At 40.0% G+C, this 24,073-nt stretch overlaps 1 protein-coding gene across 5 annotated transcripts in view; it reads right to left on the bottom strand.

The window, feature by feature from the left end:
- The window catches only part of IPCEF1 (interaction protein for cytohesin exchange factors 1), a 77,669-nt gene that overhangs the window by 19,756 nt on the left and 33,840 nt on the right, over positions 1 to 24,073 (bottom strand). For 2 of the 5 annotated variants that reach the window (XM_027688679.1, XM_027688687.1), the window contains exons 3-8: positions 20,023 to 20,059; positions 19,195 to 19,364; positions 11,867 to 11,940; positions 10,140 to 10,211; positions 5,938 to 5,999; positions 1,916 to 2,004 (exon numbers count right to left, since the gene is read on the bottom strand). In XM_027688679.1, coding sequence (XP_027544480.1) covers positions 1,916 to 2,004; positions 5,938 to 5,999; positions 10,140 to 10,211; positions 11,867 to 11,940; positions 19,195 to 19,364; positions 20,023 to 20,059 — 504 coding nt within the window. Of the gene's footprint in view, positions 1 to 1,915; positions 2,005 to 5,937; positions 6,000 to 10,139; positions 10,212 to 11,866; positions 11,941 to 19,194; positions 19,365 to 19,831; positions 19,990 to 20,022; positions 20,060 to 20,203; positions 20,217 to 24,073 lie in introns of those variants that run through there. The other 3 variants (XM_027688704.1, XM_027688712.1, XM_027688696.1) reach the window with 3 other exon arrangements.

The following is a 24,073-nucleotide window of genomic DNA, read 5'->3' on the forward strand; positions in this document are numbered from 1 at the left end:
CTACTCACTCCATAAGCAAGCTGAGCACACGGCAGACCCACGGCAACTGGAGCTTGTTCCAGTGGCCCGTTCTGGGATGAAAAGATGACAACTTTGCTCAGGAGACACTAACCTTTGTCCACAGGGAAAGGGCTTTTAAGCTGGGAATAAGAAGGGACATCAGCTGGGAAAGGTAAAGGCTTGAGAGAAGATAATCTTTAAGGGAAAGCTTGAGAAAAAAAGGACCCCTCAGCATTTGCACAGTTGCCTGCACAATTTGCATGTCCCCTGCTAAAATGTGGAGGCCAGCACTCAAGAGGAGCATATGGGAAGGAGACAACCAGAGATCACCCCTTCAGCAACAGACCAACAAGGAGCAGGAAGCCAGAAAAACAGAAAACTAAAAAACAACACCTGTTTAAAACTCATCATCTGGAAAAATGCGAGCATTCACTCAGAGGTGAGCAGACGGAAAAAACATCTACAGTCTCTTAAAAGCAAAACACTGAGGTATAAAATTCAAAATGCTTTATTATTGACCCTTGGCCCAGAATAACTGTTGGAGACATAAAATACCAGAGTTCTTATTTTCTCTGATATTTATAGCCACTCAGCCACATTTAACTTCTAGTTAATACAGGCCATAAAGAATCACGTTCTACACAGTAGTGAACACCCTGCACCCCACAAGTGCCAGGCAGGTTGTTTACAGTGATAAACATTACACAACTATTTCAGGAGAGGAAATGAAGACTCACTTATCTGACTGAAACAGAGAGGGGTAAGTGGGTGACATTCCCAGTTTTATGTGAGCTAATTAAAGATTGTCAGACAGGCAACCCTGTGCATGACATCTTCTTTTATTAATGCCTATCATCACACAAGTTTCTCTAGCTCATCTATGTATTTCAGATTTGCTACTGCTTCATTGCCTCTGTGCCACATAGGAACCTGTACCATACCAGTGAGGCAGCAGACACTTCCCTTCCCTGAGATGCAAGGAGACTATCTAGTATGTTACTGCACACCTCTCGATGTTAACTTTCAGCTAGTGAAGGGAAAGGCTTGAACTCAGGATTCCTTATTTGCGCTGCATTACCACCCCAAACCAGATTTCTAGACAAAGAATTAAGTAAGTCTCCCGTTTTAAAGCACATGTAAGAGAGCTGAGATCACTGGGAAAAGCAATGATATAGAAACAAGATGAATAGGACAATATGTGGCTAATAATTAGGTGAGTCAATTTGATTAGACATGAGGCTGCATAGTGCTTTTTCTAATTTATAAAATTGAGACAGGAAGGAATATTCTGGGCAAACATGCTATACTTAGAAAGAAAAAATGCATAGATTTTGGAAGGATGCCTATTTTCTTTTTTCATAGTCTATTTTTCAGAGGTAGAGGAAAAGAGCAGATTTTATCGCTGTTAGAAGAGGCCTCTTTCCCTTCACTTCTCTTCACTGTCACAAAAGCAGCTCCAAATTCAGCAGTCTTAGAAAGAGCTCACTCAAATAAATAAATACAAAGCTGTTGGATGATGCTACCAAGGGCACAAAAAGAAAGAAATTTCAGGGTGGATTTAAAAGAAAAAAAGAGAATATTATGAAAAAGTAGCTTATAGCAGTGTGTTGAAAATCTGGTAAAGAAAATATAAAGTGTGTGTATGAGGTAGACACCTTCCTTTCTCTGGCAAGACAAATATGCCTGCATTGGAAGGAGCTGATCTCTTACAGTGTGAAGCTCCCTGCAGTGCAGGATGTGATAACTGTGTGCTCTGCCATAGGACGGGGGCAGTCAGCGCATCCACATTTCACAGGCACACAGGATGAACATTTCCGGACACTGTTGTAGGTTATTCTTAAAAGTGCACCACCTCAAGACAGTTTTGTTTCAACTGGCTTGCAACAAGAAACAGGCTAATTACTGGAACACTTACCAAAGGAGGAGGTGAGGGCTGGACTGTGTAGGGGGGAGGTGGCGTGTCTGTTATTTCTGGATCATCGTGTTCACTTTCACTGTAACATTCTGAGGCAGACATGGAAAATGAGCAAAAGAGTTAGATCAAAACATTTATTCCTCACAACGCTGTGGTAACCAAAGATCACCAAGCAGGGTGTTCTGGACTGAAGACCACACTTTAACAAGTCAGTGTCTCCTAACACACTTGTGGTAATGCTACATTACTTAATGGCAATACATTTTTTAAAATTTTTTTTAATTAAAAAAAAAGTGATAATTTGCTATGACAGGAAACACTGCTCTAGATAGCTTCACAAGTAGGTTTGGGGTGGAGTTTTTTTCGTCTCTTTGCAGTGTTTGAATTAAGAGTTTCATTTATAGTAGAAGTTAGGGAGAGCTGTTGCAAGTAGCAGAGGTAGTTCCTCAATCTTTGTAACCAGTAAGTTTTCCTGGCGCTAGCAACAGGTATTAGAGTTTAGGCTGCAATTTTGTAGTAAACAGATTGCTCCCATCATGCTTTGGAAACCACAGAGCAGCCTTGTCTTTTGTCATCACACAGTAACCCACATAGGCATGCCATACGGCACGGCAGTACACGTACAGAGGTAAAAACAAAATACTCCAGGGCTATACAACCTGTTTATCTTTTTATATCTTCCTTTTTTTGTTTTGTTTTTTTGTTTTTCAACAAAAAACAAACTGAAACTCAGTATATCTCTTGATATGTAGCAGAGGCAATCATGCTGTTATTTCTTTCACCTATCTGTGTAGCAGGTGAAAACATTTTCTCCATTTTTTTTTTTAAGGTGGGTTAAATTAAGTGATAACCATTGATAAGACACAGAAAAACAGAGGGAATATGTTGCTGGTTCCTATTCCCAGGACTTGCCTGTAAACTTTGGGCAAGATCATAGAATCATAGAGTAGTTTGAATTGGGAGGGACTTTTAAAGGTCCTATAGTCCAACCTCCTTGCAATGAGCAGGGATATCTTCAACTAGACCGAGATGCTTAGAGCCCCATCTAGCCTGACCTTGAATGTTTCCAAGAATTGGGCATCTACCATCTCTCTGGGCAACCTGTCTCAGCTTTTTGCCACTGTGAAAAATGACTTCTTTATATCTAGGCTAAATTGACCCCTTTTTAGTTTAAAACCATTACCCCCTGTCCTGTTGCAAAAGGCCCTACCAAAAAATTTGTCCCCATCTTTCTTACAGACTCCCTTTAAGTACTGAAAGGCTGCAAAAATCAGTTTCCTTTGCTAAATCTCCCAGCACATGTGCAACCTTTACAGGAGCAAGTGCTGACACCACATGTGCGGGGTGACTGCACCCATCCCCACCTGACTGAGCCGGGAACACGAGAGTTTGCCAAGACAAAGCTGGAGCTTAATGAGGACAACATGAGTGAGCGCCGAGGGTCACCAGAACAGAGGCTGCCCTTGCGGTCTCCCCAGGATCCAGCACTCTGCATGGCCTCTCCCTCTCTTTGCCGGCAGCAGCTTCTGCTGTCCAGAGGCAGCTGACAGCAACCGTCCAGCTCTCTGCCCCAGGGGCAGGAGTCGCTTATGTTCTGGGAGTACTTTGTCAGAGCTGTGATTCAGGGGTTCACACTACTAGAAGGAAGTGTGTTAGCACGGTCTCTGGGCAATCACCTGTGACTAGCTCATCTTGTAACTAAATTAATACCCACACACTTTATTTTTATGCATGCCATTTGGGGGTTTTAATAAGCACAAAGTGAGGGGAATAAAGTTGTAAGAGAGAAGAATTTTATGAGAGAGAACTTTCTAACATTGATAGCAAAGAGATTGATTACCTTTTCTCCCTATACTGTTTGCAGAACTATAGGGATTTTGAATAGCATAGATGCTATTCTGTTTACTGGAAATATGTGCTGGCACATGTAAGCATAAAGAACTGAGACTGGCTGCAGTAAGGCCTATATCAAATTCTAAGACTCTATTAATGCCTTTTTGAGTAACTCCTAGTAAAAAGCTTATTGTTTCTACGGCTCCCCTTCTAGGCACATAGAAGAACTCAAAAAGAATCAACAGCTGTTTCTGAGACTCTAAATAGGCAAATGAGGTTGGGGGGGTGGTGTTAAAATGCATCAAAAGTACATGAATACTCAAGAAATGTCATAACAAGTGACAAGACTTCTGAAGAATTATGGGGTGTGATACAGAGGGGAAAACCGGGTCAGCAGGAACAGAAGTGACTGTGGGTACTGACAGTATTTTTCTGAAGCACAGCAATGCCTCTGCAAGGGCACATCCACCCAGGCACATCAGTGAGTGCTGTACCCACACTGAAGACAGCTGCTTGATTACCTGTGACAAAACATGCATGAAAAGACAAGGAGGTGTTGGAGACCAGAATCAGAAGGTCTTTTTCTGAAGGGGAGATGGGTCACTAGCTTTAAAAGCTGAAGAAATCTTGGCTATATTATGTTATTGAAGGGTAATCAGATAACTAGCTGCAGAAGTTATTGGATTATTTTTTATCTTTTGGTCATAATTTTTAATTAAGATTAGTGGACTGACTAATTTTGTATTTTTTATAATTCTCAATTCAGCCAATACAATAAATACTACAATTTTTGAAGCTTAAAAAAATTGTTTTCATGTATAAAATTTTGGCCATCCTCATTTTCCATCAAACCCTTTCCTTGTGAAAACATGGACAACATATTTGCACACTTCCTCACTAAGTACAATTACCTTGCAGTTCTTAGTACACAGCCTAATACTCAATATAGTCCTTTATCCTAAACTGATTTGATACAAAATTGGGCTCAAAGAGGACACAGGCATTTAGGAGGAATTAGACAGTGTAGGAATTAAAAAGTTTCCTGACAAGAAACAACCGTGAACTGAAAAAAAAAAAATTGATGAGGCATACTGAATCAGTGGTATCTGTGTTTACCAGCCCCAAAGCTCCTTTAATGGTACAGTATAAATGGAGCCAGAGTATAAACAAAACCAGATCAAACTAATCAATAATGGAATTACACGTCCCAAGCGTGGGCATAAACCACAGTCTTGAATTCTGGGAAAAAGCAGAAGGGGTGTAAAGAGGAACATTCCAGTGCTTAGACAAAACAGGCTGCATCACCTAAGTGTTCATACTACTGAAAAAAACAGTTTTTTCTTCATAATGACAGGTCCTCCACAACCTGAACAGTTCTAAAAAGGGCATTGAGTATCAATACTCTAAAAATGGAGGGTCAAAAGCCCAAATGATGGCACATATTCCTCATGTTAGATTCCATCCCTGGTTTGGTAACATAATACTACCCAAAGCACTTCTCTTTCTAAATCCACTCCCAGCACGTGTCCCCATGAGCAGCTTTTCCAACTGCTCTGACAGGTCATTTGCTTTGTCCTCTGCCCAGACTTGTGATCTGAGCACAGGTATACTCCCACCAAAGAGTTCTATTAGGCCAATGTGCAAATTAAGACAGTAAATAAATTTCTTGGGAACTTTTAAAGTTACTCATTCCCTGATGAACTCCTGGGCCTGGCTCTGAAGGAAATCGTAGGCTTCAGAATAGTGCTACCACTCCCTTGTTCCCCTACATTGCTCTTGTTGAAACGTCCAGGAATGGACGAGACATTAGGGATGAGTCTACAGTGCAAGCCTGCAAGCTCCTGTGCTGTTGCACAGCTCCTGTAGTGTAAGTCACTAGCGCAAAACCCAGAGCAGCACAGCTGTTTCTCTTCACACTTGGCAGGCTTAGCAAGCCAGCAAACTACCAGGAAGTAGTTATATACCTCTCACAAGATCACAGAGTGTCTCCCTTAGTCATACTGTTTCTTACCATTTTTTCTTTTTCTGTGATTACTCTGTGCCATGTCACTGAGGTTTCTCTGAGCTCAGACAGCAGACAGACCCAAGATGACAGTTTAAAAGAAAGAAAATGGCTGACAAAAATTTGGTCAAACAAAACCAGTGAAGAACACAATGTAGTTACACACTGAAACCAGTTAGGAACATACCTTCCTCATTCTTCCTGTTTGGTGCCTGAGGGTCTACAGCCATCCCCAGCTTACTTAGCCACCTGTGTTTGAAACAGAGGGAATATAGTCAGGGATACTTGCATGCTCCTCAGACAGAGCATTTTGCTCCTTTCAGATGTGTTCTACATCATCACATCTATTTTCATTAGTCTGAAGACTAAATGTCAAATTTTCTATTTCTTAGATCCTCTTCTAGAAAGACACTGGTTATCTGAATACTAATTTTCCCTGTGGTGAGCAGGATTAATTGCTTTGGGCATCTTCTTTCCCTAATCCTGGAAAAAAAGCACTACTGATGACCAAGGAGTTGCATTTGTGGAAGCTAGAGGAAAAGTATTTGTGCTATAACACCATGTCAGGGATTTAGTCCAGCAATTGAGGTGTCACCTTTCACCTCAGGTGAAGCAAAGGCATGGGAGCCATAGAAGATTATATCAGATGGCCTGGCCAAAATTTTTGCAGCACCATCTAAGAATCTGAGTCATTTAAAACCAGACTTTTTGACCATAATATTCTGTGTTCCTCAACTTCCTATGTCCTTTCAGGTTTAGTAAGTCTCACTTCCTGTGTTGCTTTAAGCTACTGGTAATGTTTTTTTTAATTTCTCTTCCTAGGTGGCTGCATTTTTCTAGAGCTAGAAACATCCCCTAGATATACTTTCTGTGTATTGTGTTTGTCTGTATGTCATTCAGATCTATCCAGGCTTTAAGAAACTAACAACTCAAAAAGCTCAAGCCTTTCAGATTAAAACTCAAAGTCTGAATAGGGAATGTATGAGGGACAGGAATTAAAATTCATTACTGGGGGGGGAACCCAAACCCATTTTGTTTTATCTTGGTTCTAATAAAGCTATAGGAAATTTGCTAGCAAGATCAGTGTCAAAGTAGCTACAGTTTTAGACTGCAGTATGAACAATAGAGACACATAACAATTCAGAAAAACAGTCATTTCGGTAAGAGTGGTTTATTGACTCTTTTCTGACAGCTAATCATAACAGAATGATTTTTTAAATGAAAACCCACCTTAACAAAAGAAAAGATTTGCTAAAAAAATTCTAGGACTTCATTAATGACAACGGAAGAGAAGTCACTAATAACTATGTACAACTGGCCAGCTAAATGGCCAGTTTTCATGTGTGCATGACAATAGCAAATATGTGCTAAATCAATGAAGCAAATGACTGAATCAATAAATCCACTGTTGATTTAATAGATATACATGTAGGTATATGCATATATAGATACATGCATGAAGAGTTACAAAAGATCATGATCCATCAAGCATTGACGCATGTCAGTAACTCGACACACACAAATGCTCCAGTGAGTTCAGTGGAGCCACTCACATATGTATTTGCAGCACTGGAGCCAAGAGAACAGATGTCTTTTAGTCTGTTTTGACATATGCATGAGTATGTGTGTACTTAATGTATTAGATGCATGTATTTTATACTTTGCAAAGGAAAACATCATCAGTTGCAACAGTGAGAAATTAGTGCAGCATAGTGCAAGCTGCTTTAACACTAGGTGAAATAGTTCTAAGCCAAAATGAAATTTACACAAAAAGTGGAATTTGAAGAAAGTCGTTCTGGGGGCATAAGAGCTGGGACACCTGTGTAGGTTTCAATCACTGACTCCCATGAGACTAAACATGTCTCACATGAGAATTTCCAGCTGGGCTACAAACTGGCTGTTAGCACTCACTGAAGTCCTCAATTAGCTCTAATTTTCCTTCTCCAGACATCCTTCCATCTCTTAGCTCTCAACCAGGGTTACTCTCTCTATAGAAAGACTCCTGTCCAGCAGTCCCTCATTCTCAGTCATCCTCACCCTATCTGCCTCAAGAACTGTCACTCCATTCAGGAGCTCTGGTAGGAAATGCAGGAATACAGAAATGGATGGTTGTCTCCCCACCAGAATGCTCCATGCTGCTCCAAGTTTCAAAGGGCAATGCATTCTTTCCTTCTATATTAACCTGCATACATCTATAGAGTACAGATTTATTTATATCTATGCACATACACTACTGTAGTATTGTACATTTCTGAAACTATAGACCTTTCAGGAGGTCACATGCATTCTCCCAAACTCTCTCCTTTTCTATTGTAGTAAATATGTGTGAGGTCTCCTATTTATAGAGGGAAAGAATAGTCAGTGACCTGTGAAGAACCTCACAAAGATCACCAGCAGAGCCATGATTAAAATCCTGAGCTGACTACTATAGGATCTCCCTTCCCATTTAAATTGTACCGCTTTGTGTCCAGTATTTGGCCATTTAATGCAATAGCACTGTGAGCAGACTGCAATCTGAAGTAAAAAAGACAAAGATATGAGATATATCTGAATCAGTCAAAATTGGACCAGTATAAAATAATATCTTTCTGATAGCTCTGTGACTTCCAAAATGGCAGTATTCATATCCATTTTTACTTCTTGCATTAATAACCACCTGGTTGTTCTTCTGCTGGGCATTTGTGGAAAGCAAATTTCTGATCTGTCACAAGGACTGTTCAACTGCAACAGTTTTGCACTACTCTGAAAGCAGACACTGTTATATTCTAGTGTAGTGGTTTGAGCCAGGTTTTCCCCCTGAAACTAAGAAAGTGGTAACCCCCAGGGGGTGGTGACCCTCGGGGCTTGATCCAATCAGTGCTCCTGCAAAATATAAACATATCTCTGGAGACCGGAAAAGAAGCAGTGGTACTTGTTGGAAGAAGAGGTGGCCATGTTGTAGAGGCCACGAGGAGAAGGGGCTCCGGCCCCTTGGGGGCCTCTGCCCCCCCAGCCCCGGTTGGGGGGCTGCAGGGACTCAGAACTGAACTAAATACCTGTGTCTGAGATGCCGAAAGAGTTTTCTCCACTGCGAGTGGGTGACGAAGCAACAGAGACAGCAGCGTCCGAAGAGCAGTGTCAAAGACCCAACTGATAAGGACCAAAAGGAGCAACACAAGCCGGTATGCAGCTAAGGCAGACACGGAGGTGTCTGAGGAGAAGGAAAAGCAGCAACAGAACAAGAGAACCGAGCCAGCAGCAGGAAGAGAGTTTCGGAGGGTAAGAACTGGACAAACCAAAACCCCCAAACTCGCTAGAGACCCCTCTGAGAAAGAGGAGGGGGTGGTGGACTGAGTGGAGTCCTAAAGTGCAGTATGCACTACAGAGAGGAGCTAAGAAGCTCCGGCCTCCTGAGAGCTCAGCCAGGATGGCCAAAGGAATGTGTGTGGAGGGGGTGACCTTGGGCTTTCCCCCCCTCCTTGCTGCAGCTTCAGAGAAGCTGGCAGCCGTCTTTGAGTCAGAGCATGGGAGCTCTGCACAGGGGCTTGGATTCCCCTGAAGATACCAGACCGTCACGAAGACCCCGGTGCTTCGTGATATGACCGTGGTGTAGCGGCCGTGTCTGGGGTTACGCAGCCCATGGAAAGACCCCTTGTTTGGAGACGGGGGCCGAGAGAGACTTGGAAACCTCCCTCGTGTGTGCTGGCAGAGAGCCAGCAACTGTTTCTGGTGAAAGAGAAGAAGAAAGCCTGCTGCCTAGAGAGAGACCTGTTGCTCAGAGACTGGAAGGGGTCTTTTCTTCTTCTTCTCTCCTGGACTTTTATTTAGAGGGAGAAGAGATTTGGCCCATTGTAAATATTATTGTCATGGTAGAGATAGATATAGAGTTAAGATTGTATGCAATGTATTATAGTATTTATTTATGTGTATAGTCTTTGTAATATATTCCTTCCCCCATATTGAGTCTCGTGTTTTTGTCTGGAAAACCCATCTCACATGGGGTTGAGATGTGGGTGGGGGGCTAGGAATCAGAATTGGATTTTGGGCCTGCTGAAACCATGACATCTAGTCCTGGTTCACTTCTGGGACAAAACTGTATTAAGCCCTCACTTCTCCCAAGGTGATGAACTTACTATCAAATCTTAGCACCTCTCTATCAGAAAGGAATTTTACCAGCAAATGTTGGGAAGATTAGTATCAAAATTGGGTTAATTATATGATTCTGATTTCAACTACCATTAGGGAATAAATTTCTTCAGTTTCCTTCCATTCAGCGATCAGAAAACAAACCAGACTCAGTAATTCCCCAAATAATTTTGTCGATAACCACTTGACAGTGAAAGAATGAACTTTCAAAGGGTGTTCTCATGCATGAGACAGGATGAAACATGACCAGTCACTCCTACTTACGTGTTCATTTCCAGAACATTTTCTGCTGCAAAATAAAATGTCTTGATCTGTGGGTGGCTGATCTTAATAGCACTTTAGGAAAAGAAAAATATAAGAGAGAAAAAGAAAACTAGTTTATATAAGAAAGAAAAAATAATAGCTGAATTAATTATTTAAAATATATATTCACTCCACTGTATTAGTCCAGATTAACTTGTCCATCCATATAGCTCTTCCCTTAAAACTCTAATCTATTTTTAGCTCACTTCCTAGGCCACACATTATTCAGAGAGTATAAACCACAGGAACTAAAAAGGAAGGAGTAAAGAATAAAACAAAGACTTCCACTGTTTCATTACATAATTCTGTTGAGTTCCCAAACCTCAAATACTGTGTGCAGTTTTGCTTCCTCCAGCTCTAAAATTAAAGCAAACCTGAAAAAGTTCAGAGGAAGTACCAGCAGTGACCCAAGGCATTGAACAGCTTCCATGAGTGATTAATCAGGCTAAGACCCCACAGCATGGAAAACTGATGGCTGTGGGAAGGGACATGTGACACAGTAAAGTCACAAGTGGCACACAGTTGGCAAACAGTGATGGACTCTTCAATGACTTTTCCAAGACAAGTTTTAGGAGGGACCAAAGAGACAAATAGATGGCAGGTTTGAAACAAACAAAATGGAATTAGTCCCCTGGCTACCTCCAATAGTTAATCTGTCGGTCTCAGCCCCAAACCATGTTTTAATTGAATATCCACCACTAAGAGTTTTCAGTACCTTTTTTTACCTAAAACATAGTGTCCAATCCTGAGACTGTGTATCTTCCCTCTTCTGTACCTCATTAGGAGACTGTCCCATGGAAGCACACACACATAGTTGGCTGGGCCTTAGCTGACCCAGCAGTACTGGTTTTCCTAACTTATCCTATCCCAAACAAGTGATGAGAACATTTCCCTCCCAGCCAACAGCCACAGAAGTGAAAGACATTTTCTCATGGTTCTGTACTATGTGACTCAAACTCTCCTCTGAGAAAGCAAAATGGAGTTCCCCATATTCAGAATAGCTGTCCGCTTTCCTTGGAGGAGTCCAGCCCACAGTTAACCTCAAGAACACCTACAGCTAATTGCAGCATGAGACCTGAACAGAAGAATGAAGGCCTTCTCTTGAGGGAGACACAATAAAAATCATGCTGAGCTTTATAACTTTGAACAACAGCAACACCCCTCCAAACCTTTGAAGTGTGCTCAGAAGCAGCTGGAAGTCAGTGCTGCATAGGGAGTTTGGAAACAATATTTTCAAATACACACCCTGCTAAACAAAGGTTTTATTCCCTACACAACCAAAGGCTTCAAGTACAGCCCAAGCTCAGTTGCACCACAGAAGCCTAAAGAACAGTCTCAGCTTGGAGGGAAGTGGCACTACTTGCACCACTGCTGACCTCCTCAACTAAGAGCTATCTGAGGCAGACTACAAGCTTACTCATAATCACTGTACGAAAAGAAGGAGGAAAAAAAAAGCATTTGGCACACTGATCTATTTTTTTTTATTTGTAGTTCTAGCAAAGCACATCTGGCAGAGATTTTTCAAAAATATTTTTGCAATATGGTTTCCTTTCAGTAGCTCAATTAATATCTCATTATTTATACAACACAAAAGAACTCCCCACAGCTTTATTGTCAAAGACTACTGAGATTCATTCCTTGCAATGTTGTAAAAATCATGCAAAACTGGGAACAAGATATAAACTTACTGCTTTTTTTTGCATTCAATTGCTCGATCCACACTGAAGTCTGGAAGTCTGATAAATCCTTCTGCTTTTTCAGCCTTCAAAAAAAAAAATTAAATATCACCACATCAATCAACTAGCAAGCTAGCAAACCCCAGCACTGAATAATATTTAACATGCAAGTTCTTGTTTTTGACAGCTTTTTATACTGTAAAAATACATGCTCATCACCATGGGGACAGATCAACACCCAAAGAAATATTACTCTGTGATGTATATTTGTGCAAACCCTGGATGCTAGAAAGCCACCACTCTTGTTGGTGCAAGTGGCAGAGTGTGAGCATAGGTTTTCTTGATTAATAAGGATGAATAAGGGTTATATCATCCTTTCAGGTCTGGATGTTACATACAATCATAAAGGAGCGTTTGTTCCACGATGAAGCATGTATGTGTGTTACACAGATGTGTAAAAGCAACACATATAATGATCCACATATAGCTGAAAAATACAATTCAAAAGTGACCCAAAATGATTCTAAGTAGAAACGGAGGAGGGTGTCCTGTGCATAATTGTAGCATGAACCATTTTGCAGGATCACCTACATATGTCTATATATGAGCAAGGCAGAGGCAATACAGGCTACTCCCACCCCACAAGGTGGAACGGTGCAAGGGATGATCCCACACAGCTGAGCTCTGTTGTTAAACACTGCAAACCAACCTCAGGTGGCTTTGGCCACCCAGCTATCACTCCCCCCAGAAATTTTCAGGCATGGTACAAGAGGTAACAAAAGCCAGGCAGACATTTACAGTACACTGTTTATATCCAGTCAACCCTTTCTGGATGCAAGAAGGTTTACTGAGCAGTGACATCTCTGTTCTAGGTCACCAGGACTCTCTGTTGGAGTCACTCCAGCAAAACTGAGGTGACCAGTAAGCCTCAAATTCCTGTTCTTGCTGCCTGAAACTGAAACATCTGAAGTGGAAACATCTTCCTTTACATCATCTATCTACATGCACCTGGTCATCTGCAATGAGACTAGGACTCTTCTTAAGATGAGCAATATCTAATGTAGACAAAAGTCTCTAGCATTTAATGTCAGGAAAAAATGTACTTTCCAAAACATAGAAAGTGTTCATTCCTAAATCACATTTTTGCTGCTCCAAGCCACTATCCCTAGGCACATTAAGATTCTGAAGATGTACACTGAGTTAAGGCAGGTAAAATATACACAACAATTACAAAGGCAGAGGATAAATGAAGATGACTAACAGTATCTCAAATATCATTATGCATGAATATGATGTGACTATAAAAATCAAGTCTTTGAGCTTTAATTCTTGGAAGTATAAACCTCCAAAAACAGAAATACAGATACAGAATGGATATTTCAGTGGGTGGTTTCCCCACAGCTCTGCATATCTGCTCTTTGGTATACAATAAACCATGGCATAAGCATCATTCCTGTCATTTACATGTATTAAACAGTCAGATGAGAGGTTTATATTTTTTGCATCGTTGCGAGTTGCTGCTCCACGACACACACACATATATACATAGAAAAAAAAGCAGCAGTGGAAGGGCTTTTTGTTATTTCTCTAGGTATAGGAGGAACAATGACGTTTTTCCGCATCTGGGCTGAAAATATCTTGATTTTGCAACGTTTGTATAAAAAAGTACTTATTTGCTATTGTGGGCTTTTAACTCTCTCTGATTGTATTTGTACCTGTAAAACTCAGTTTGAGACTGGCTTGGGGAGCTTTTGTTTACAGTCCACAGGTTGGCATTTCATGAGACTAAACTCACTGAGATAAAATAACAAAAAAAATTGACAAGATTTTGTAAAAGTCTTCTTTTTCTTTTTTTTTCCATAATATGTATGTCAATCACTTAGACCTTAAGCAAGTACTACCATCCCAGATCCATAGTATACTAAGTATATAGGGATCAGCCAATGAGTAGGAGTGAGTAAAGAAGGAGCTCTATTCATGGGCTGTACTAAAGATAGAGAATGTATTACTCTGCATTTCTGTACCAGAAAGAGTGGTCACTTACTGGATTGGGTCAGCAAGAAAAATGAAATTCCTGTTTCATTCCCAAGCCTACTCTAAGAACACCAGAGACCAAATCTCAAAAAAGCAGTCCATGAGGTATCAAAGTCACTATTGCACGCATTGCTGGATGATAAATTTATACAATGCCAGTTGTTTCTCTGCAGTATGAATCAATAAACCCAGTTTAAGAACAAGACCCTGTGTGAAGGAATACATCCAGACACCTTCTCACACACACAGCAGTAAATCAGTGGCCTGAGCTGGGTAAGCCATCAGGTGGGTGAGTGGGTGACTTGGGTCTGGGGCAGGTTGGCCTTTCTTACATGTTGCAAATGAAGAGGATAATGGTGTGAACTTTTTAATGCACTACTTGTACACATCTCAAACGTGCCATCTACGTAACGGAAAAGAGGAATTTGATGGGTATGTAGTTCCATAATTATCAGGAAAAAAAAAAGAAGGAAAAAAGGAAGTCACAACATTAAAACCTTATGAGTGTTATTACAGTCAGCAAATAGAATTCCAAATAAACCATAGGAACAGAACATGTGGAAGTCATCTTTTCAGTCATTCTTGGGGGAAAAAATAATTTTAAAACATTAAAAGTGTATAGAAATCATAAATGCTTTCTTTTCTCTAAAATTTTATCTTTAACATGACTTTAACATGCTATTGTTTAACTCACACATTTCACTCAAGCATCCTCGAGATTTTGATGCAAAGCTGTAAAATAGCCCTAAAAAACTCAGATAAAAAGAACCTCAACCTGTTTTCTACTTGATCAGGATGTTTAAAAGAATAAGCTGTTATCTCTTGTGGTTTTTATGAAGGCTAGCCTAACAGAAAAATCTGTACTTTTGCTACACTAAGTTGTAGAAAAATAATTTCAGTAATAACAATAGTCTCTGCAAATGCTTGGGGCTAAAAAAAGAAACCATTTTTTCACAGAAGAAGCTTTGCACTCCAACAAGAATTTATTTTTGAAACGTAATGCATGAATCCAATGAAAGAGGCTAATGTCCTTTTCAGCTTGCCTCAATATGTTATCTAAATGTTGTGGCTTTAGGAGATTTAGTAAGTCATTTAAAGTGAGCGTAATGTTACAGAAAGATTTTTTAAAATAGTGCTGTAACATGAAATATCTTGTTATTGTGGAACAGCTCCAGTCTGCAAATCAGGTCTCATGGCTTCATCAGTGTTTCAGCACTGCCCACAGAATACCCTGTGGATGTTGGAGGATCACTTCAGTCCTCAAACATTTTTAGTCTTTTTTCTCTCTGCTAAGTACATGAATGAGGCAACCCATAGAACCGTGAATAATTTGTGTAAGATACTGGACCAGAGGTCCCCAAAGCTCTCGGCACAATCAGCCAACACCAATGACTTTTTCTCGCCCGTGTAAGCGGCAACTACAACTCAAAGATAAAAGAATTTTGTTTTAAAAGACTGCAATTATACAGCTTCCAGAAAAGCTACTGGAGTGAGGACCAATTTAAATGCAGTAAATCAGAAAAAAACATACAACCAAATACAAAGATAGATAGTGACAGTGGATCACAGCCTGCAACCCTTTAATTTTATATCTTTTTTTTTCAGCTGAATCCCCATGACAACCATCTTTAACACATTCTGCAAAACTCTATTTCAGCTGTACTTGGAAAACCAGTCAAGCTATCCTAAAGACCCACCAGAGACATGGATTTAGTCTTTTGTCCCATTCCAGCCAATACTATCCAACACAGTCAAAACAAGCACAAAGAACTGGGAACCTGGGTTTACATGCAATGATTCTCATCCTCCCCACCCCCCCTTCCTATGGGAGTACTGATTCCCTCTGGGGTTTCAGTATGAGAACTAAAATTGCTAAAGTGTTAGACAGGATCACACACTGTCCTCTTTAAATGCTTGTCTTCAAGGCAGCTGCCTACAGACAGCAGTGCTAAAAAAAAGGAATCAAACGCTAATGAAAAGCAGTTGTCCAAGTCTGGTGTTCCTGTATGCACCCAGAAAGTCTGACTGCTCATATCCATTTTTTGACATTTTCTGTGTTACCATTGCAAAGCCAACCCTTCTGTTTCCTCTTAGTCCAAACAGCTTCCCTCCCAAGATTGCGAGTGCATCCATGCTGCAAACAGAAGTTTACCTGCCTCATATTTTATAAAAAGAGGTAGGGTGTTGAGGAGAGATTCCAGGGCAGCCTACTCAAGCCTAACTAGACCACTGGGTTCTAATTTCACTGCCTGCAGTACCTCAGCTAGTTCATCAAAGGCTTATACAGATTTGCCTGTGTTCTCCAGTTTGCTTTCAATGAAGGAGAAGCTTGACTCTCAGGGTGTCTGATCTGCTATTGCTGATCTGTCTCAGAATTTTATTATTTTTTTCTCTTTCGAGCTGTGGCATTCACAAATTATCTTATGTTAAATTGAAGAAAATATCATGCAAATGTCACGAGTGTCCTATATCACATCCCCCATCTGTCTCACGTGAAAGACCCAGAACCAGAGTAGCTTGAAGGCAAATTAAACCAGAGTAACAGAAACATCCAGAGCTTTAGAGGCACTTGAAGACAAACTTCACCAAGAACACGATGTCAGCTGAGGTTATCTACTCAAACCCAGGATGATGCACGTTCCTGTACAAATTCCACCCACTCCCTATTTTCCTCTTCTCCATTAGAAAAATAGGTTCAGCACCCTGTTGCTATGCTACAGTTACCAGTGATTGGTTTTCACACAGCCACAAAATAACACACTCGTTTCTCACAAGAACAAAACCGGTCAGGCAGAGCTACAGGCAACCAGTGTGCCATGGTTCCTTTAACCTCAGCCCCACTCTTTCACCACCACCTTTTGCTCCAGCCTCTGTAAGAAGGCCAGTAACAGGAAGCCTCAGACACGTGAGAAGTAGGACTCCTCTTTCAACAGAACTCCAAACTTTAGATTGCCATCTTTTATGACCCACTGGGATCAAGGATTAACTTTACTGAAGACAGTGGCAGAGAGGTAGTATTATTGCTGGGCCAGAGACTTAAAAGAAATATCAAGAAAGCAAGTGAATATGTCACTGCTATTTCTCCTTCATCAGTCTAGAGGTGAAAACATTTATGAAAATGCATCAGGTCTAATTGATCTCAGATCTCTGAGCATGTCTCTGGTCTCACAAATTTAAGAAAGCAGGTCTTAGCAAAGGACACCTTCTCTCCTTTCCAAACCCTGTAGTTACTGACATTCTGCAAACATTGCCTGAATCTAGTTACGTAGAGGCTGCACTGTAAGTTGTCCAGAGAAACTTGGAGTTTTCAACACAAAATAGCACGTGAGAGTTGGCAGAAGTTGAAAGCAAAGAGGCACTATCAGCTAGTATATTAAAGGAACAGCTGCGATAGGTGAGAACTCAGGACTGACACAAGCCAACAGTATTTTGAAGCTATATGAGCTCTTTGGAGCAAATAAAATAAATTGGAATGAGGCTGACACTTGTTCATTTGGGGGCAGTCAGTGACAGTCAGAAAGGCATGGACTGCAGGATGAGTGCTATCTAGAGCACTGGGACCATCATGATCATGGTTTCTCTGCATCCCAAGAGCAGCATTTAGCCAGGCCACAACAACCGAAGGAAGTGGAGGGCTTTGCACCTCTCCCCCACCACCCTTCTCTTCCCAGAAGGCAAACTTTACCTGGTTGTGCCTTTTTATGTTTCCTCCCAACTTGATTACTCCTCAGAATAACTTCCCATGTCTAAAGGACACATCAGCCAGCCAGCTCACCTTTCTCAAAACTGCTTGCCCAGAAGTATACAGATTTCTAACAGCTGATATTAATAAGTGTTTTCAAGGTATTAATGCTGCTGGGGAGTATATCTACCAGGCTATGTCTTTCAAGCAAAGATATTGTAAGCATTGGGGAAAAAAAGGGCTTTTAAAAATTTTTTTATTTCCTAATTTTCCTATTCCTTTCCTTTCTCTCATGCATGTATTTGATTTAGTCTTGAAGGAAATCTGTATCAGACTACCACAACATCATAAAAAAACAACAACCCAAGACCAGCAGAGTAGCTTTCACTTGTCCCCATAAAGGAATAACTAATACCATCTTCAAGTACCAGTCAAAATTTTTATTCTGATTAAAATAAGCAAACAAAAAATTAAGTAAATCAATCAATCAAACAAACAAAAAACCACCCTAAAAAAACCCACACAAACCAATAACACTATAACCACAACTAAGGGGAGATTGTGGAATACTCTGCACGAGTTAAGCTTTTTTTTACGGTATGGGAATTTTTTTAATGGCTTAAACTATTTTATTTGTTCCCTGAAACAGTTAGCAAGATTTTTAATGGGGATTACTGCAATAGAAATCAACGAGTGGAAACAATCCAGATAGCCTTTGATTTTTTTTTAAATGCTCTAAGAATTAATAAGGGTTTCTTTAAACTTTGATCTTTTGGTGGGCCTGGGAAATGCTGATTTCCAAAGAAGTTCATTTGTGTTTAGGGAACCTGATGTCCATCCACAATTCCACACTGAAGATGTTGAGTTTCAACCTGTTTTTGCTGGCATCCCCTAATCCTCTGCATTACCCTAATTCTGGACTCTGCCACTTCATCATTTGATTGTGATAGGAGCTTTTTAGAGGCAGCAGTACAAGAGAGTAAAGAGAAGGGAATAATTCTGTCTGAATCTTCCTAGAATGGGCAAGACATCCTCTCTGCCCAATCGAACCAGCCTGAAGTAAAGCCAGATATTCTCTAGCACTTGAAATGAAAAAAGAAAAAAAGAAAAAAAAAAGAAGAAAGAAAAAGAATTAAGAAAGGAAAAGAGAAAAAATAGAAGAAAAAAAGAGAAACCAATCAGACAAATAAACAGAATAATCTCCATGTGGAAGGGGATGGAGAGAAAAACAGGAGAGACATTTCTGAAAATTAAATTTATCAGAAGTGAAGAAGAATTCTTGTTTTGAGTCTTGATAGCAAGTGTCTGCAAACTGCTCAACCCAGAAAAATCTTTCCCAAATTCAAAGACCACTAGTGACTTCAAAGAACAGCTTTTTACAGGGCAGAACAGACAGCAAGTTAACATTTCACAAGTACTTGCTGAACTAGAAAAAGCAGCTTTCTGCATATTTCACATTCACATATACCCTTCCCAGATCACAAGAAATGTCAGGACTGAGAAATGAACCCCGTTATTTGTACTCCTCCAGGGTGCATCTATACTGTAACCACAGCTGCCCTTGTCTCAGTCCCAGCAGATGCTGTTTGTCTGGCACCTGGAGCTGGATGTACGCTGTACTCACCAGCTGACTGCTGTACCAATACAGTGATGACTCCTTTAGCACACACCAGAACTTTTTCCATTTGTTGCCAATGAAAGCTCCTTTTTCCTTCTTTTTGTAGAGCCATCCTTGGCAATCGGCTTGTCCCAGCTCTTTGCACGATATCCTCCGTCGGCTCATTATAAAGAACCCTGTGCCATTAAAAATACAGTGTTCTGCTTTTTTAAAAGTGCATTACCAGGAAAGATGTTGCTGCCAATTAAAGATGTCAACCTTACTTAGCAATCTCAGAAAATCATCCAAGAATATCTTAAAATATACTTAGAAGTCATTCAGTTTTATAATGGCTGTGACAGTAACACACATTCTTTTAAAAGGCATGCTGATGTTCAGAAACAAAATAGTAAGCTATAGATAACGCAGACACTAATTAATTCTAAGATACACAAGATGTTGTAAATTAAAAATACATCCTTTGATCCTTTTAAGAGAAGCATGCATATATTTTCCTTCACACAGCTGCACTGAAAAGAATACATCTATTTAAGTCAGCTAGAGAAAACTACTATGCCAAGTACATGAAAACCACTAGTGTGTATCTCTGTGCAGGCAGCTGATTCTAGATCACTGATTACCAGCTTTGATTCAATTAACATACCACAAGGATTTAGTCCAAAGGAACAGCCCGTTGTCATTTTTCTCAGAATCAGTTCAAGAATCGGTGGAGTTAAAAAGCAGCCTTCCACCAGCTGAGTAGCAGTACAAAATCCTAACCCTCTCAAGAATAAAACATACTAAGAAAATAACAGAGGAATCTGTGAGAGAAAAGAAAAAACAATCTCTCATTACCTTGACTTTTCTTTTTTGCCTTCTGACGCAAAGGAACCTGTAAGAAATGCAGGAAGGAAAGAAAAGAGGAAATTTCAGATTGTGTTGCAACATTTGTGCAGAAAGGGGAGGGGGAACATAGAGAAGGACGTGGTGGTGATGCTGGTGGTATATGCAGGATGGAAACACATAACCCACTCACTGCTGAAGGGACGTTAGTAGCTGAAGCATAAAATATGTTAATTAAAATTGATGTATATCTAGTTGAGCAAGAGCAAACATAATTCTATTATGTGTGTCTGTCTACTAGTGCTTCCTGTTCTGCACCCACAGGCAGCTTCTACTTCGCTGTGTTTGCCTGAATTGTATTCTGCGTTTTGAAGTTAAAAAATAGAAGTTAAAATTCCAGCATTTTAATGCTTCATTACGCTCCATAAGCCAGATTTACAAACATGGAAAGACGGAAATACATGCCGGGTGACTGATTGTCATTTAGCTCATTCTAAGAAATGCTGAAAAAGAAAAAAATTTTTTTCCTTTTTTCTTTTTTTATTAATTTAGTGTAGAGATGTGTTTTTTCCTCTGTAAGAGTTTCATAATATTTCTTAACAAAAAAAAAATCACACAACGTATATGGAAGTTTAAAAATAACAAAATTGAATCATATTTACTCATTTGCAGTCTATATATTTCATCTTGCATAAACACATGGAAAATGAAACTAAAACAGAAGACCACAGACCAAAAAAGGAGGTCATTGAAAATGGAAGGTCTGGCTTTTGGAGTAAATTCTCCCCAGACAGGCTGGTTAATTTTGTGACTGTGGACGAAGCACTTGACCTCTCCTTGCCTCAACCATTCCACCTTTCCATCTCTAGTGTGGGAACTAAAGCATTCACCTTTTTCTATTTTTAGGAAGATTTTGAAGCCTCTGGATGACAAATGCTGGATAAAGTGACATATGATTTAATATGCTGGCCACAACGTTGCTATGCAAAGCTGGTAGATACCTGATCCACTGCAGAGCTACGCTATGAACATCCCTAATGTAACCCCTTTGCCTTTCCAGCTTCTCAGGAAAACAAAACTCCATTTCATATCATTCTTGAAAAATTTGATGACTCTTCTCATAGGCAAATTAAAGGTGAGTAAAGCTAGAGTGTCTGCAAATAGTAATAGAAGAGATCCCTGCCACCAGTGTTTACAAGAGCTACAACTTTCCCTCAGCAGTGATCTTTGCAGCATGTATCACACAGTGCAGAATGTGTATTGCCGTCCTGTGCTTATCTGGTGCCTATTTGAGATGACCTGAACAACATGCTTGTGGGAAGCTTTACCAGGAATGAATAATCCCAGACTCCTGCTTCATTGCATATTCTTTTTTCCTTTTTTTCTTTTTTTTTTTTTAATTCTTTCACTGCCTTTTTCTCTCTCAGACTATTCTCCATGACAACACACAAAGAAAAGCAATAAGAAAACACATCAGCTCTGTAAGAGTCTCTGTTATTTCCCCATCCTGTGCAGGCTACCCTTTGTGTCATTCCAAAGAAAGTAATACCCCGGTAAGGACACATGGAGATAATATATGGCCTCAGGGAATCAGTGGGTCACACAGACAAACTAATTACTTTCCTTTAGAGAAACCCAAAATAATATTAAGAAAACTAAATATGAATCAGCTCTCCTTGCACAAAAACTAAGTAGTAAAGGCAACATCACATCTTTGCCATGGTGCTGTACTGTGGTCATTTCATCTTTAACCAACATAAAGTTGTACAAGAGCTGACACAGGATGTGGCTCTCTTTACACAAGTGAGGAAAAAGCAATCTTTCCACTAACCTTGTTGATGATCTAAAACAAAATAACATGGTCTATAGCTCACCTGTCAAGAAAGAGTTAAATACCCATATTATGTAAATCATCTGTTAGAGCCCCATTTATATCAAACTAGGGAAAAAAACTGATTACCTAGTAAGAACTTGGGCTAGGTAAAAGAACTTACAAATTTGCATTTATTATTCAGTGGCAATGATGGCATCCTGCTGCAAGTTGAGAGGGGTGATGAACCCACTTTTCTTCGTATTTTGTGGGAAGATTTGGGAAATTAATGGTGGAAGAAAGGGAAGTTTCTTCAGCCAGCACTGTATTTGGCTTGCCTTAATAAAATGAGTAATAAATCTGTAACAAAATCACTATTGAATGAAACTTTTTGAATTAAGATACATTTTTAGTTGTCTTTCCCAATATTCCTGAAAACTGAAGTAAATATTCAACAAATTAATACCAAACCTGGAATTCAGCAACTTTTAAATGTGTCTTAGTGTTGTTCAGAAACCCAGCTTCATCCTATAAAAAATAGCTGTTTTGCCCGGCACAAGAGAAAGCTCTTATCCCCAACTGCAGTAATAAAATCTGGCACGATTCACAAAATTGCCTTCCCAAATTTTGTTGATTTATAAACAAGTAAAAACAACCTCTTTCTCCAAAGCACAGTGTTTGGAATCAGATAGATATTCTATGAAATAAACAAACAGTTTTAAGGAAAACTATTTTCATCTCAAACCAATAGGAAACCTGCATTTAAATGAATCTACCACAAATTCATAAAATGCCTCACCAGCAGAGTTTGGATTCAATTTTCCATGAGAATACAACACATTAGCAAGTCTCCAGTGGCAAACCTTTCCTCAAGAAGTAAATTAAAGTTTTCCTCCTCTGAAAACTGGTTTATAAAAGTTAATAATCTTTTGTTTCAGTGAACCCGGGTTGAATATTGATTAAGAGATACTTTTAAGTTTCACTCTTATAGACATTCCTACCAGTGCAGAACAGAGAGAAAACTGCTTACGGCAGAGTTACTGCCAATAAAACCAGTGGTACCAGGGGCATAACAGCAGTTTCAGATATGAATGTAATGTAAGTGGCAGACATAGTCACTGGAACAATCTGAAACTAATGGTTTGGCTTCTGACAGTGGTGGATGTTTTTCTATAAAGCTCAAAATGGGAAATTATTTATTTCATTATAGCAGGTTCAACTGAAAACAAACCAAGAACAACAGATCTATTTCTATCTTTTCTAGTTACCAGGGAAAATCTAAGAGCAATAATTCTCAGAAAGCTCTTGAATAATTGAAAAACATACATTTTTTGTGCAAGACTGGCAGTAGAGAACAGGTTTTAATCTTTTTTGGTAGGTTTGGGAGCGCTGAACAGGATGGGATAGTGATCCTGCAGAACAAGAGAGACTTCAAGCTTGCTGTCCATTACTCCTCCACTTGGCAAATACACCCGTGAGCCAATTACAAAGAAACCTGTACAACTGTGCATTATTCACAGCCACTTCTGTGCCAGGCAGGCTCCAGTGATGAGCAAAAGCATGAGAAAAGATGACAACTTCAGCAAAGACTTCTGTCAGTTTAGAGGTCCTATTTTTCCACAGAATCACAGTATGATTGAGCTTGAACGGACTTCAGGAGGTCATCTAAGTTCACCCCACACCTGCAACTGGTTTTCCAGGACCACATCCAGACAGCTTTTGTATATCACCAAAGGTAGAGACTCTACAGTCCCTCTTGGCAACCTGTGACAGTGCTCAGTCATCCTCACAGTAAAGAAGTGTTCAGAGGGAACCTCCTGTGTTTCAGTTTGTGCCCATCACTTCTAGTCCTGTCACTGGGCACCACTGAAAAGAATGATAGAATTTTTAAGGTTGGAAAAGACATTTAAGATCATCAGGTCCAACTGTCAACCTGGCATCACCACCATGTCCTTTTCTTCGCACCCTCCCTTCAAGTATTTACACATTGATAAGATCCCTCTGAGCCTGTTCTCCAAGATAACAGTCCCAGCTCATTGAGTCTTCCCTTGTATTGTAGATGTTACAGTCCCTTAATTGTCCTTGGGGCCTTTCATTGGGCCTCTCCGGTACATCCATGTCTCTCTTGTACTGAGAAGTCCAGAACTGGACACAGCATTCCAGGGGCAGCCTCACTAGCACAAAATAAATTATCACCTCCCTTCACCTGCTGGCAATACTTTGTCTAATGCAGCCAAAGATACCATTTACCTT

The sequence above is a fragment of the Neopelma chrysocephalum genome, unplaced genomic scaffold (genome assembly GCF_003984885.1).
Source record: "Neopelma chrysocephalum unplaced genomic scaffold, ASM398488v2 Primary Assembly neopelma1_23, whole genome shotgun sequence".
Classification (NCBI taxonomy): domain Eukaryota; kingdom Metazoa; phylum Chordata; class Aves; order Passeriformes; family Pipridae; genus Neopelma; species Neopelma chrysocephalum.